The following is a 13,889-nucleotide window of genomic DNA, read 5'->3' on the forward strand; positions in this document are numbered from 1 at the left end:
AGGAATATAAACCTTCCACGTATACTCAGCACATCTTAAATTTTGCAAAACCACATGAAATCAGTTTGGAATTCCACAACATTTTAGGTTGTAAAAGATCATTACATAGATTCACAAGAATACTATGAAGATAGTAAATGAGAACATTGAAAATATGGATTGGATGTCTAAAATGGATTACCAGAGATTGTCTAAAATAGCCCCAGGAAACTTTTTTTCTCACTGTGAGTCTATTAATAGAAAAATTGTTTGAGTTTTAGCTGGGCACTTTGTATTCGAATGGATGAGCTAGAAGGAAGTACTCTCAGATTTAATCTTTTCCTATTTCTCTAAAAGACTCACAAGGTTACCATTATTCTAGTAATGTAAGATGGAGAGTCATATAATACCCATACTCATGTCCCAGTCATTTGAAAAGTAAAGGGAAATGAGGGCACACTTACCTTTCATATGTATGCCAGAGAGAGGAGGGCTGATTTCCTGGTATGTCCATTACTTATGAAATGCGGCTCAATCTATTTCACTAAGACCTGGAGGGCGGTTAAGTGGGGTCTTTATTTAAAGGGTGTTCCTGTTGCCTGCTATTTCTCCAGTAACTCATGAGCCATTGGCACATTACTGGTTCCTTATTTATTACCACTGATATGTTGTTTCATAATACTGACCAGAGGGATTACATATCTCACAAAATCTTTCTATATAAGAACCATGATGTCAAAACACAGCAGAGGCCATCGACAGTAATAATGAGGATTTTGTTAGATCTAATGATAATTATTATATCAGAGTACAATTCACACTAATTATTAGTAAAAGTTTACAAACATTAAAAAGTGCATTCTTTTGGATCTGATAAGACTGAAAAAGACATGAAAAACACAACACAAGGGCTTTACTTTTGTGATTGGTGTCCACATGATTGTAAGGAGATCATTTTCTCCATCTTTTATAGCTTCAAGGAGATAATCTGCCAAGTTTAAATAGTAGCATACAGTATGAGAAATTTGATTCTATAAGAAGAAAATATTCCTAGATTTAACAATTATTTTCACTCCCTTTTCCCATCTTAATCAATTTTCCAAAATTTTCATAATAAAAAGTAATAGTTGTGAAAAGTTCTCCATGTTGGAATAAAACAAAGTTTATCGATTGAATTCTGATCTGTGCAGAGACCTGTGAGACATAGGAATTCAGGTAGTATTCACATTAATGGGTATTTGCAAATGCTTATATAATAAAGCACAGACATCTTGATGAATCTATAGGACTTCATCAGTTCGTCAAGAGGGGCAAAGTTAAATTTTAAAAAGGTGCATTCTATCTTGTGTACACCATCACACTACAGAGAAGAAAAAAATGCAGCCCTTTTAAAAATGAGTGGTATAAAAATTCACAGTTACGTACATCATTTTTGTTTTTCATAAGCAATCAAAGAAGGGGGCAGTGCTGAGCATCTATAATGTACAATACAAAACAGTGTAAATACACAGTAGGAACACATGGATACATAATGCTAAAAACAGTGCTTTCTGGATGTTTCTTTTACTGGGTGAATACTTGGACCAGAGATATTTAAACTCTGGGGTTCAACCAACCCTTTGCAATTAGACACAATTAAATCCTCTGACATTGTGAGGGGCCAGATGCTACAGGAAGTATCATCATCTAGGTCGGTACTACTCTCTATTAAGCATTTCATCATATGGTCAAGTGAAAGGATCCATACAAAAATGCCATCCAAACACAAACCACATGATTTCAACCATTGCTAATGACAGAGGTAGAGAAAAGTCTGTCTGCAGCCACAGCCTCTGCCCCCATTTTTAACATGAGAATGAGCAGGTTCCTGCAATGCAGCACAGCCATTTTCTTTTTCCTCTTTTCACTTTTGGAAACAAATACATTCCAGCCAGGCCTGGAGATTTGAGACATTGTCAGGTGTTGACTGTCAAAGTGGGATGTTAGCTTTCAGATTTTGCTGCTTCCCCCTGAGCTTCCCCACTTTGTTCCGTCGAATTTCGCTGTACATCTTCTTCACCTTCTGTAAGAGGCAGAAATAAAGGCAAAACAAAGCCTATTATTTACATTTATCAATTCTCAATATATCATATTGTGATTTTCAGAAATAGTCAGGTAGTCTGAAGTCCACAAATATATAAATGTATTTTTTTTTTTTGTAATTAATACTCCATCCAGAAACTAGTTTAAGTGTTTCAAGGTACAGCTAATTATGATCTTGTGAACTTGTACAGCATGGTTATAAAGCAAAATAATAATTGAATTTTCAGAGTGATTAGTGGTCATCTATGCTTTTGATAAAAGCTCATGGCCAGGTTCTAACACTTATGCATGATTTAACAGAAATCATTTAACAGAAAGAGAAATGTCTTCAGGAAGAAGTCAGAAAGGGGGGTAAGTCTACTTCTTTATGCTTGATTATCTTAGCTGAAGGAATATTTAACACTTTCATTTTACATTGTTTATATCATTTTTTAAAAACCCAGTTGATTTGTCAGTTATGATTGGTAAGTGAACAGCAAGACTGGAAGATGAAAGGACATTATGTCAGCTGGTTAGTCATCTGTCAGATAGTTATTCTAATATAACTACACTCATAACCACATCCTCAGCAGCAGTCTCAGTCAGCGACATAGCCAACACTGAAATTAAACAATACTGTCTCTTCAGATTAGGGCACTTTATCTGAGTACAAACTGTAGGCCATCCTTGACTCAAAGATTCAAATATTTGCATGAGTTATATTTGTTACTCAGCAACCAATATATCTTAGTGGACAAAATATTTTGGGATGTTGAAATAATGTAAACTTTATCAGTTTTTCTAAGAGTTATTGTAATCCAAATGGATAGATGGAAATGGTGAAAGATAATTTCTCCTTTATTCTTAACAAGTACACAGGAACATCTCTCCATAAACCATTCTTCAGGGAAATTGAAGTCAGTTCTATATTAAAAAAAAATATTGTTCTAAAGGGGCCTTAAGTGTATGACCAGACATTATATGTCATTTTTATGTGCTACTTTCAGTTGTGGGGAAATGAACAAGGTCCCAGATATGCAGATGGCCTCAATCTGAGATTTATAGATTAGTGTATTTGTAGATGTAAGAAGAACTCGAGAAGAGAAGTTCTAGGTAACCAAGGGTAGGAAGTCAAATTAGGGCAGGTGCAAGACAGTAGAATGTTTGTGACTACAGAAATACAAGATGAATCTATTTTCTTCCAAGGGATATAGGACTGAAGAGGTGTGTGAGATCACTTCTTTGAGTTTAGCAATATATTACAAACACAGGCTACATAGATACTTATTAAAAAGTCAGGGTAAACATAAGACAACAGTATTGTTGAATAAACTAAATAGAAACTGAATTTTCAGGAATTTAGAGGAAGCCCCTCACAGTTCTCAGATAGTGTGATCTTTTGTCTTTGTTTAGATAGTTAGACTTTGAATAATACATAAAGCCAGTGCTGTTTAGTGTATGATTTAAAGAGAAAAATACTGATTTTCAAGGGCCTAGAGAATTACAATTAACATGTAGAAATGCTTAGAAAAGAAGGCATAGAACTTTAGAATTATTTTAAATTATTTGAAAAATAATTGAAAATATAAAATTATTTTATTGAATTTACTGCTTAAAATATAAATTCATTATTTAAAAATAATTTAATATGTGCTCTTGTAAAAGAAAATTGTTGGGGCTATTGAGTCTCAATTTCAGTGAACACAGACCAAAAAAGCCCTCTAAATTGTGATAGGAATAAAAATGACCAAATACTAAGGGTTACTGAAATTAACACAGATTATTTAAAAGAATACTTACATAGAAATGAATATACAGATTTATAAAACAAATTCTCAAAGTCCACAGAAAAATACATGTACTTGTCTCCAGTCATCAAATTAGAGCTACTTTGATAATAGTAATAGAGAAACAATGATACCTAAAATATGTATTTAGCCATCAAGGTGGTGATGTTCATATTATTTTCCACCTAAATATGAAAAGATCATCCTGTGACCTGCTAATCTATAGTCATTGAATTAAGTAATGTATCTAAGTATTTTCAGGTACTGTTGCTGAACTTTTTCTCTGACATACACTGTGATTCTGTTTCCTAGTAACTAGAATGTTTTGCCATAAAAATGCTCTTAGAGTAATATTGAGTGGTTACCAGGAGTCAGTAACTTGTTAAAAGGTTCTCATATTCACAATACTGTTTCTAAATAGTGAATTCCTTTTTACTTTAAAGGTTATTTTACACAAGTTTTTCTCGGTGAGTTATAATGCAGTTTTTTTTTTTTTTTAAAGATTTATTTATTTATTTGTACAGAACTGGGGTACAGGCCAGAGATGCGGAGGGTGAGAGAATTCACCAGAGACAGAGCGGGGAGCAGAACAGGCAGATCGACGAAGTACACTGCTGAGGGGAGCAGCGGGCGGGTCAGGAGAGGTCTGCCACGCCATGTGGTCGCCTCCGGGGCAGGCGGGAATCGAACTCATGAGGAAGTGGCTTTAGATTCTCAGTGCTGTGCTTTAACCCGCTGCGCCACCAGGGAGGGCCTATAATGCAGTTTTGATACTTGCAAAATGTAGATGAAGTAAGTACAGGAATCATTTAAATACTCAGAAATACTTTTAAATATCTAACTTGGTAAAACTAGGCCCCTTGGATAAGAACTCAAAGCCACGTAAGGCAAGACTTTCCCAAACTCATTCTATCATGAAAGGAAAACTAAACACCTTTTTTACCTAACCTACTAAACAGAATATTTTGCTTCCAGAATAATAGATTTAGTCTTAGTTGTGGAGACTCATTTTCTCCTGGACATTTCATTGGAATTGAGGTCCATCAGACTCACCTGTGAATCCTGTTTGACATCTAACTTTATTACATGCCACAGGTGGCCAGTATGTCAAGGGTAGGACCTCCAACTTTATTAAATATTGTACTCAAGCAATTTCAGATCTCTGATAGAGATTAGGACTTTTAAACACTCATGTGTCTTTTTGATCACATTAACAAAATCAGAACAGCGAAAGCCATTTTTAAGGGCTGTATCTTTGAGTGGAAAATTCTACAAAGAGAAGTCATTAAAAACAGAAAGGGAAAGATTAAGATTTGTCCCTGACTTTTATCTTGCTTTATGGGGTTTATAACTCTGTTTGGGTTATTTTCAATTATGTATTTTCCTGGCTGAATCCCACTTAGTGAAAGGCTGAAAAACATTTCATGTTTGTAGAGAGATGTCTATCAAATCACTCACCTGTCTTGTTGATATCAAGACCTGCTAATTTCAAGGCTAATTCATTGCTGTTGCCACTTGCAGAGGAAACCAGGATATCATGTATTGCATTTCTTCTACCTGTTCTTCCTGAAGCAATAAAATCTGCATATGTAGTTTCCACATCAGTCATTGCTAACAAATATCCACATAGCAGGAACTATAAAAGAAAAAAGTGGATAGTTAAGTATAATGTTGGTGAATGGCAAACATTTAATAAAGACACTTGTTATTGATCTATAATACCAACATGAAATAATTATCTTGTTTCCATTTTCACAACGGAAATAATACTTTGATTCTTGCCCTAATTATTTAGATTTAGGGCCAGGAAATTTTTTCTACAGAGGTCAAGACAGTAAATATTTTAGGCCATGAGGTCATATGTTCTCCGTCCTCATAAATCATCTCTTTCATTCTAGAGCAGAAGCAGTCAAAGACACTCACTATGCTAAATAAATGTTATTTAAAAACTTCATTTACAAAAATAGGCACAGGTTTAGATTTGGCATGCATTCATAGTTTGTGAACACCTAATTTAGAACATAAAATTCTCCTGTTCTAAAACCATTTTAACCTGTCTTAAACTCCAGAGAATTTGAGATTAGTAGTATACCCAGCTGGGAGCAGGGTGGAAGTGGTCCATCAGAGTAAGTCTCAAGGAAGCACATTATCTGCAGAGTTTAAGAATAATAATGTAACAAACCAAAATCCAATTTGCTTTTTATTATCACAATGTGCCAACAATTAAAAACAGTATCAGTAATCAAATACCTCCCACCCCAGTGGGCCAGGTCATGAAGAGATCTCTCTTGTAGTCCCCTATAAGCCATTGCACGAGAGGAATAAACTTTGACTAAATCTTTGCAATAAAATTTTCATGACAATGGAATCAATGAGAGTGGGTTTTTACAAACAAACTTATACACACCAAAAGACTTAAAAAAATATTTTCAAGGTAAAATAGGAGATCCTTATACCTGTACTTCTAAATCATATGCAGTGTTATAAATTTACTTCAGTGAAAATAATACAACAAAAAATACCATCAAATACATATCTTTAGTTTTCTCTTATTCTGTTTAAGTTTACATACTTCCCTGAAAGTCCAAAGAGGTATGAATACTAAGACATGAAAAAATTATGAATTTCTGTTGGGTTCATTTTTTAAACAGAACTTAAAAAAAACACCTGTTTTTTGAAGATCTATTTTATTTAGTTATGCATACAAGAGCTGGGGTGCAGGCCAGGGGTGCAGGATGTGAAGATTCACCAGAGACAGAATGGGGAGCAGAACAGGCAGATCTACTGAAATAGACTGCTGAGGGGAATAGTGGGCCAGACAGGAGAGGTCTACTCTGCCACATGGGTCAGCTCCCTGGCTGGGGATCTAAATCTTGCTGCTGTGGGTAAGCTATAGCTTGATAGTGCTGAGACTTTAACCCCTGCACCTCCAGAAAGGCCCTCACAAAGTGATATTTGGACAATCACTTTACATCTTGGTCTTCCACTTTCTAATATATCAAGGGGACAGATGGCTGATAATTAATGTCACTTCATATGGAGATGTAAATCTAACAATTACTCAAAACAAGTTCATTTTCAACATTTTGTTTTTGGCGATTTTTTTTGTGGTCATACCAAATTATTCTTTTCCTGTTAAGTTGTTCTTTACATTGATTATATCTTTAATTCCATTAACTCTTTCTAGTTTAATTTCCTCTAGGTTCATTCTAGATCAATTGTCCACTATTTAATTAGCCTCTTACTAGCATGGAGAAGTTCCTTTGATCTTTTGTCAGTTAAATTTCCTAAGTCTCACCTGGGAAAACACCAGAGTGTACTTTCTCTGGTCTCATTATTTGGTGGCTGAGTGTTACTAGAAAAAATTACAAGATTGTGCCAACTGGCTCAACTAGAAAGATTTGAGTCTATTATTAGTATACACTAAGTGGTTTGGTTATTCTTATATTTACTTCCAGTGAAAATACTTCCTTATACTTTTCTCTGTAGGAAAGGAATTTAAAACCTTTCACTCCACACACCCAGATACCAACTGTCTTTGAGATGATTTTGCATCTTCTATTTGTAAGAAGATACAGAACATATGCTGCAAGTTTTCTTAAATGCCTTCCTTGTTCAAGCACATTTCTCTGTAAATCCCTGTTTTCTCTTTTCTTTTTTCTTAAGATTTATATATTTATGTATACAAAAGCTGGGGTGTAGGCCAGAGGTGGGCAGGGGGTGAGAAGATTCACCAGAAACAGTTAGGAGCAGAACAGGCAGATGGGCTGGATATACTGCTGGGCGGAGCAGTGGGTGAGACAGGACAGATCTGCTGCGCCATGTGGGTCAGTTCCTGGGATCGAACTTGTGATGCAGTAGCTGCTGATAGCTTCATAGTGCTGAGATTTAACCCCTTGGGCTGCAGTGAAGACCCTGTTTTCTCTTTTCTAAATTAACTGACCTCTTTTCTATTTCCTGATACTTCCTGTAGGATTTTGCTCCATGAATTTTTTTTTTCACAAATTGAGTAATTTTCCTCTGATTTTCTCCATTAATTTCACATGAATGTTCAAGTCTTTTCTTACTGAAAATATGAACCTGCCACTCCACCAAACAACCTTTCCTCAACTATCATATATTTCTGCATTGCCTTCTCTCTGTATTACGTTTCTCAAATTTTTATCTTCTCACTTCGTTTGAACAAACCTTTATTATTTTTTAATTCCATTCATTTTTAGATGTATATATTACGGAAACTCATTTCTTACATGGCTAAGTGATCTACATTAATTAACAGTTTAATGTTAAGGATATTTTTGTTAATGCCCACCCTGATAGACAGTTGTATGTATAATACATGGTACCATCAGCTACATTCTTCTAGAAACTCTCCCTCAGCCATACAGCAAGTTATAGGAACCAGATTATTGATTGAGAAATCAGTCTGTCTGTATTTGAAATTAGATTTTTCCATTTGCTATATTATGACAATTCTTGACTTATTGGAGATGATCATCAACAAATTATAATAAATATACTTTGTTCTTAAGGAACCAAGGATTATGTATTCAAAGAGCTTAATGGCACCTGGAGGGTAGATTTTGATTAAAAGCTCAGCTAGCAGGCCCTCCCAGGTGGTGCAGCAGGTTAAAGTACAACAGGTTAAAGCACAACACTGAAAGCAAGCTGTAGCCGCTTTAGTGAGAATTGGATCCCAAGCTCCAGAGATGATCCACATGGCGCTGCAGACCTCTCCTGACCCACCTGCTGCCCCCCACAGCAGTGTACTTTGTCATCTGACTGTTCTGCTCCCCACCCTGTCTCTGGCATATCCTCTTACTGCCCCTGCACCTGTGGCCTGTACCCTAGTTCTGTATGTATAAATAAATAAATCTTAAAAAAAAAAAAAAACTCAGTTAACATTTTCCAGCTAGCATATTGACTTTCCAATGAGAGGTTTAAGGAGATCTGAAATGCTAATGAAAAAATTAGTGACTTTTTTTCATAAGAAGACATGAAGTAAAAGAAAGTATACTATGTTGTGATATGATTGGAATGTTCAGAGATCATAAGAGGGAACCCAACAACTTAATTTGAACTTCACTGAGTGTATTGTAAGTAATGAGCACATGGAAGAAGAACCAGAGTAGGGAAAGTTGAAAACACATATTTATCTTTATAATGTGTATATAGACTTTTTAGTTGGACTGAGTGAAAGACAATAATGACAATTGTGTCAAAAACTTATAAACTTGTTCTTTCCTTAAGGACTTAAGATTTCCATGCACATCCAATTTAAATTTCAGGTAACACAGAAAGTAACTAATGGACATTTAACTATGGTAACTATTATAATAACTTATCATAAAATTAATACTTCATATTTAATACATTTTTTCAGATTATTGATATTTTTCAGTAAAAAGAACAATTGTTGACAAATACCACTTATAAAATGAAGGAAAGAATACAATTATATTTTAAACAACTATATAGAGGCAAAATATATTAATCTCTTTCTGGGATTTAGATCTTTTAATTAATTCCCATTAAGTACTAAAAAAGGTTATTTTTTCATGAATGGTTGCTATGTTATTTTTTATTTCAGAAAAACATGTAGACATAGACCTTTATTTTGTGATACAACTTCAAGAAATCTGAAAATAGCTTATACACCAACTATAAGACTGTAATGATTTTTACTGTTGTTTTGGAATTCTTGGGACCTGTCACCAGCTAATTATGTCTGACAGATAATCAACCAAAAATTACACAAGTAAAAAAAGTCTAATAAATGTCAGCAACTGGTAGAGATTTAATAGAGTAACAATTAGCATACATTTTGGCCTTAAAAAATTTTAGTCAGAATAAAGCTTGGGAGATTTACCAGATGTCACTTTTAATTCTTCACTAGTTTCCTGCTTATGCTGCTACAATCAGAGTTTTCTAGACATGCCAAAATATAGACCAAAAAAGTTGTTATTTTGTTGTTTCCAGTTATACAAATCTGTCAACCTTATTAATTTTCATTCTGACTATAGAAGGAAAAAGATATTTTATCATTTATGTATTTATTATTTAAAGTTAGAATCCATCTTAAAGTATAAGCCTCTAAATACAAACATCTAAAAATTCTATGAAAATTCATGACTAGGAAATAAGCTTGCTTTTTATTTTGCCTCTTAAAAATGTCTCCCTCTCTCATTCAATCACAAAGAAAGCAGGATATGAACATTCTAAAAATTCATCCTATGTATAGTGGATTTCTAAACTAGATTCATTATTGACATTGGTCTTTTCTTTGTTAATGTCCTTTATCTTTTCTAATATCATATATACAAGTTAGTTGAAAGAATAAAGTAGAAGATTTTACTCTAGTAAAATTTAGATTGAAAGAGAATAGGAAAACTATATACTTACGTCTCTTATATTAAACAAATTGAAGCATTGCACATCGACGTATCCTAGAAGAAGTTGGGCCTATGAAACTGCTCAAATGATTTTTATAGTGACATTGAGTCATGAGCCAAATGGTGACTGGCTAACATGCTAATTTTACTCCTGTAAATAGGGACACATGAAATGAGACTCACAGACTTGGAAGAAAGAATGGAGAGAGAATGCCATCAGCATGCATGGAAGACCTCTCTCTAACCTAAGTAGGATGATTTCTTTTAAGTTTAAAAGAGAAGCAAAATCTTCCTATCCCATTATTCCATAGTTATTTTATGAAATTATAGAAATTTGTTAGAAGTCCTTAAGTAGTTTACTATATGCATAGGATTTGATCTATCTAGTTTCTCAGTGTGTGTGTGTGTGTGTTTTCCACTTCAGATATCAAACTCAAAAATTAGTGAGAACCCCAGGGAGTTTTTGTTTATGTGGGTTTTATCTGCTAATATTTACCATATAAGAAACTAATACTGGAAAAATTTTAAATCTTTATCAATTCACTTAAAATATAAAAAACAAATCCATTATATGTTTTCAAACATAATGTATCTTTATTGAAAGGTATATTTTCCATAGCAAAAAAAGATAGTTGCAGGTATGACATAGTTTTACTGCAGCTCCCTGGTTTAATTCTGCAAATGTCTGATTTAATAAGAGACATCTGTCCTTTCATATCTGCTTTTGCATTCAGTCTTTCTCAATATGTTGTTTTATATGAAGTATATGAAGGAAATTCTCACACAGATTTTTTTTAGTGGAAAAGTGAAGAGATTTTAATAAACTTTTCAGATAATTATGGGATTTATTTCTCTTTAAATATGTATTTATTTATGCATACAAGAACTGTTGTATGGTCCAGAGATGTGGAAGGTGAGAGGATTCAGCAGAGACAGAGTGGGAAGCAGAACAGGCAGAGGTACTGAAATGCTCTGCTGAGGGGAGCAGCGGGTGAGTCAGAAGTCTGCCATGCCAAGTGGATCACCTCCTGGGCTGAGAATTGAACTTGTGCTGCAGTGGTTGCAGACAGCCTCATAGTGCTGCACTTTAACCTGTTGTGCCACCAGGCAGGGCCCTAATTGTGGACTTTTTTTTTTTTTTAAAGATTTATTTATTCATACAGAACTGGGGTACAAGCCAGAGATGCGGAGGGTGAGAGGATTCACCAGAGACAGAGTGGGGAACAGAACAGGTAGATGGACGAAGTACACTGCCGAGGGGAGCAGCGGGGGGGTCAGGAGAGGTCTGCCGCGCCATTTGGTCACCTCCAGGGCAGGCGGGAATCAAACTCATGAGGAAGTGGCTTTAGCTTCTTAGTGCTGTGCTTTAACCTGCTGCGCCACCAGGGAGGGCCTAATTGTGGACTTTTAAAAATTTGTGTGTTGGAATCCAAAATGGTATTGATATTATTCCCATATTTTACTACTATCTATTTTTCACTTTGACTGGATTGTTTGCACTTATATGTATATGTTGGTATACATATATTATCAGGCGTTTGGAAAGTAAGGGTCTCTGTATTATATAAATTTTCCAAATAGTACCATATTTTTTTTTTTATACAATACTACGTTTGTTTGTAATTCCTTCTCTCTCATTAGTAAAGTCTTTAAGAATTGATAACCTGACAAGTTCTCAGGGGCAGGTAAGTTTTACAAAGTATAAAAGCTCAGATTTTATCACTGGCAATAGATATGGTTGGCTTCCCTTCCCAAGCTCATTTTGTTCATTGTCAAGAAAATCTCTCCAAGTTTGAAAAGCCAGTCTGTAAGTGGCTCTTTGTAGTGAAAATGGTTATTCATGAAAAAAATGAATAATCTCTCAACCAAAAAATTCATGCAAGTGCTTTATTTGAGACATTGTGCCTTTGATACATGGCAGAAGTGCTTCATGCAACTTCCCATTTCATCTCATAGAATATTAAAAGATGATACTCAAGGGTGACGATTTAAAAAGTTAATCTTTTCATTGTTTCACCAAGTACATTATTAAGTAAATCTTACAACCCTAAAATAATTGTGAATGTATGTTGATCAAGAGTAGCATGGTTACTAGTGTAGTTCAATGTCACTGACTTGATCAAGTGACAAGTGTCAAGTGCTCGTGGTTTCTCCTACCTTGCAATATCAGTCATGTAAAAAGGCAGATAGAATTAGTATTATTATGACCATTATTTTGAACTTGTGGACCTAAAGTAAATGTATCAGTGACAAACTGAATGCATTTGAGAACATTCAAATTTGATGGACCAGGGGCCTCCCTGCTGGCCTGAGGGCTTGATTCTCAGTGCTGTGAAGCTGTTCGCACCCACTGTAGCTCAGGTTCAATCTCCGGCCAGGGAGCTGCCCAAAAGGCTTAGCAGACCTCTCCTGTCTTTCTTGCTGCTCCTCCCTAGTGTATTTCAGTAGATCTGCCTGTTCTGCTCCCCACTCTATCTCTGGTGAATCCTCTCACCTCCCCCTTTTTTCTGGCTTGTACCCCAGTTCTGGATGCATAAATAAATCTTTTTTTTAAATATAATAGTTTATTTTTACATCATTTTGTACTTTTTTTCCCATCTCAATTGTAATCCCCGTGTGTTTCCCATCACCAAGTCACCCGTGTGCCATCACCATAGTCCAGTGCACTTCGCTCCACTCACTGTTTTTGATCCCATTCCCCACTCCCCCCACACACAAAATGTCTCTGGTATATGGCTGCTCATTATTCTTATTATTTTCTCGCCTGGTCCATTATATTCCTGCTATGAGTGAAACTATCTGGTATTTTTCTTTTTTCTTTCTGGCTTATCTCACTAAGCATGATCTTTTCCAGCTTCATCCATGTTGTTGCAAAAGACATGTGTTTCTTCTTCTTCTTTTTTTTTTTTTGGTTGCTGAATATTCCATCGTGTATATGTACCATATCTTTTTAATCCAGTCATCTACTTTTGGGCATTTGGGCTGCTTCAATGTTTTTCCAATTGTAAATAAAGCAGCAATAAACATGGGGGTACAGGTATCTTTTTGAATCAATGTTTTTGTGTCTTTTGGGTAGATACCTAGGAGTGGGATTGCTGGGTTGTAGGGAAGCTCCATGTTAAGCAATTTGAGGAAACTCCAAACAGTTTTCCATAGTGGTTGTACTAGTTTGCACTCCCATCAGCAGTGCAAGAGAGTTCCTTCATATAAATAAATCTTTTAAAAATTTGTTAAAAAGCCAGAAGCACTGGCTGCCTTTCTTTAGGAAATATTTTCACAGTCTAATTAGACAAGAAGTGAACTGAAAACTACTCAGAATTTTCTTAGTTCATTTCTGGCTTTCCTCTTCATCATACCTCACAAAAGCAAATTTTGTATTTTTCTGTGCTTCATATAATCTTGTTTATATCTCAGTTTCTTACTTTCCACAAAATAGCTTGCTTAATGATCTTATGGATATCCCTTTGCCTCAGAAGTCTTCAATCTCTTTCTTAAGTCTTTTCACCTAATATAAATACCTAACTATTGCAATTCTGTCTCCCATTATCATTTCTTCAATACAACTTCAATACTTCTTCGATATTATTTCAGTACTGCTGCTTCTGAAGCCTTTCCCCTACCCTATTTTTTCCAAAGCCTATAAAATTGCTTATATTTTTCTGCTATAAAT

At 35.0% G+C, this 13,889-nt stretch overlaps 1 protein-coding gene across 2 annotated transcripts in view; it reads right to left on the reverse strand.

Annotated features, from left to right (window-relative positions):
• Positions 1-610: 610 nt before the first annotated feature.
• Positions 611-13,889, reverse strand: part of PKIA (protein kinase (cAMP-dependent, catalytic) inhibitor alpha) — a 71,585-nt gene continuing 58,306 nt past the window's right edge. For both annotated transcript variants that reach the window (XM_004679784.2, XM_012723092.1), the window contains 2 exons: positions 5,286-5,463; positions 611-2,041 (listed from right to left, as the gene is read on the reverse strand). In XM_004679784.2, the coding sequence (XP_004679841.1) occupies positions 1,962-2,041; positions 5,286-5,436 (231 nt within the window). In that variant the 5' untranslated portion in view covers positions 5,437-5,463 and the 3' untranslated portion in view covers positions 611-1,961. The remainder of the gene's footprint in view (positions 2,042-5,285; positions 5,464-13,889) is intronic.

The sequence above is a fragment of the Condylura cristata genome, unplaced genomic scaffold (assembly GCF_000260355.1).
Source record: "Condylura cristata isolate star-nosed mole 26May11 unplaced genomic scaffold, ConCri1.0 scaffold00009, whole genome shotgun sequence".
NCBI lineage: Eukaryota > Metazoa > Chordata > Mammalia > Eulipotyphla > Talpidae > Condylura > Condylura cristata.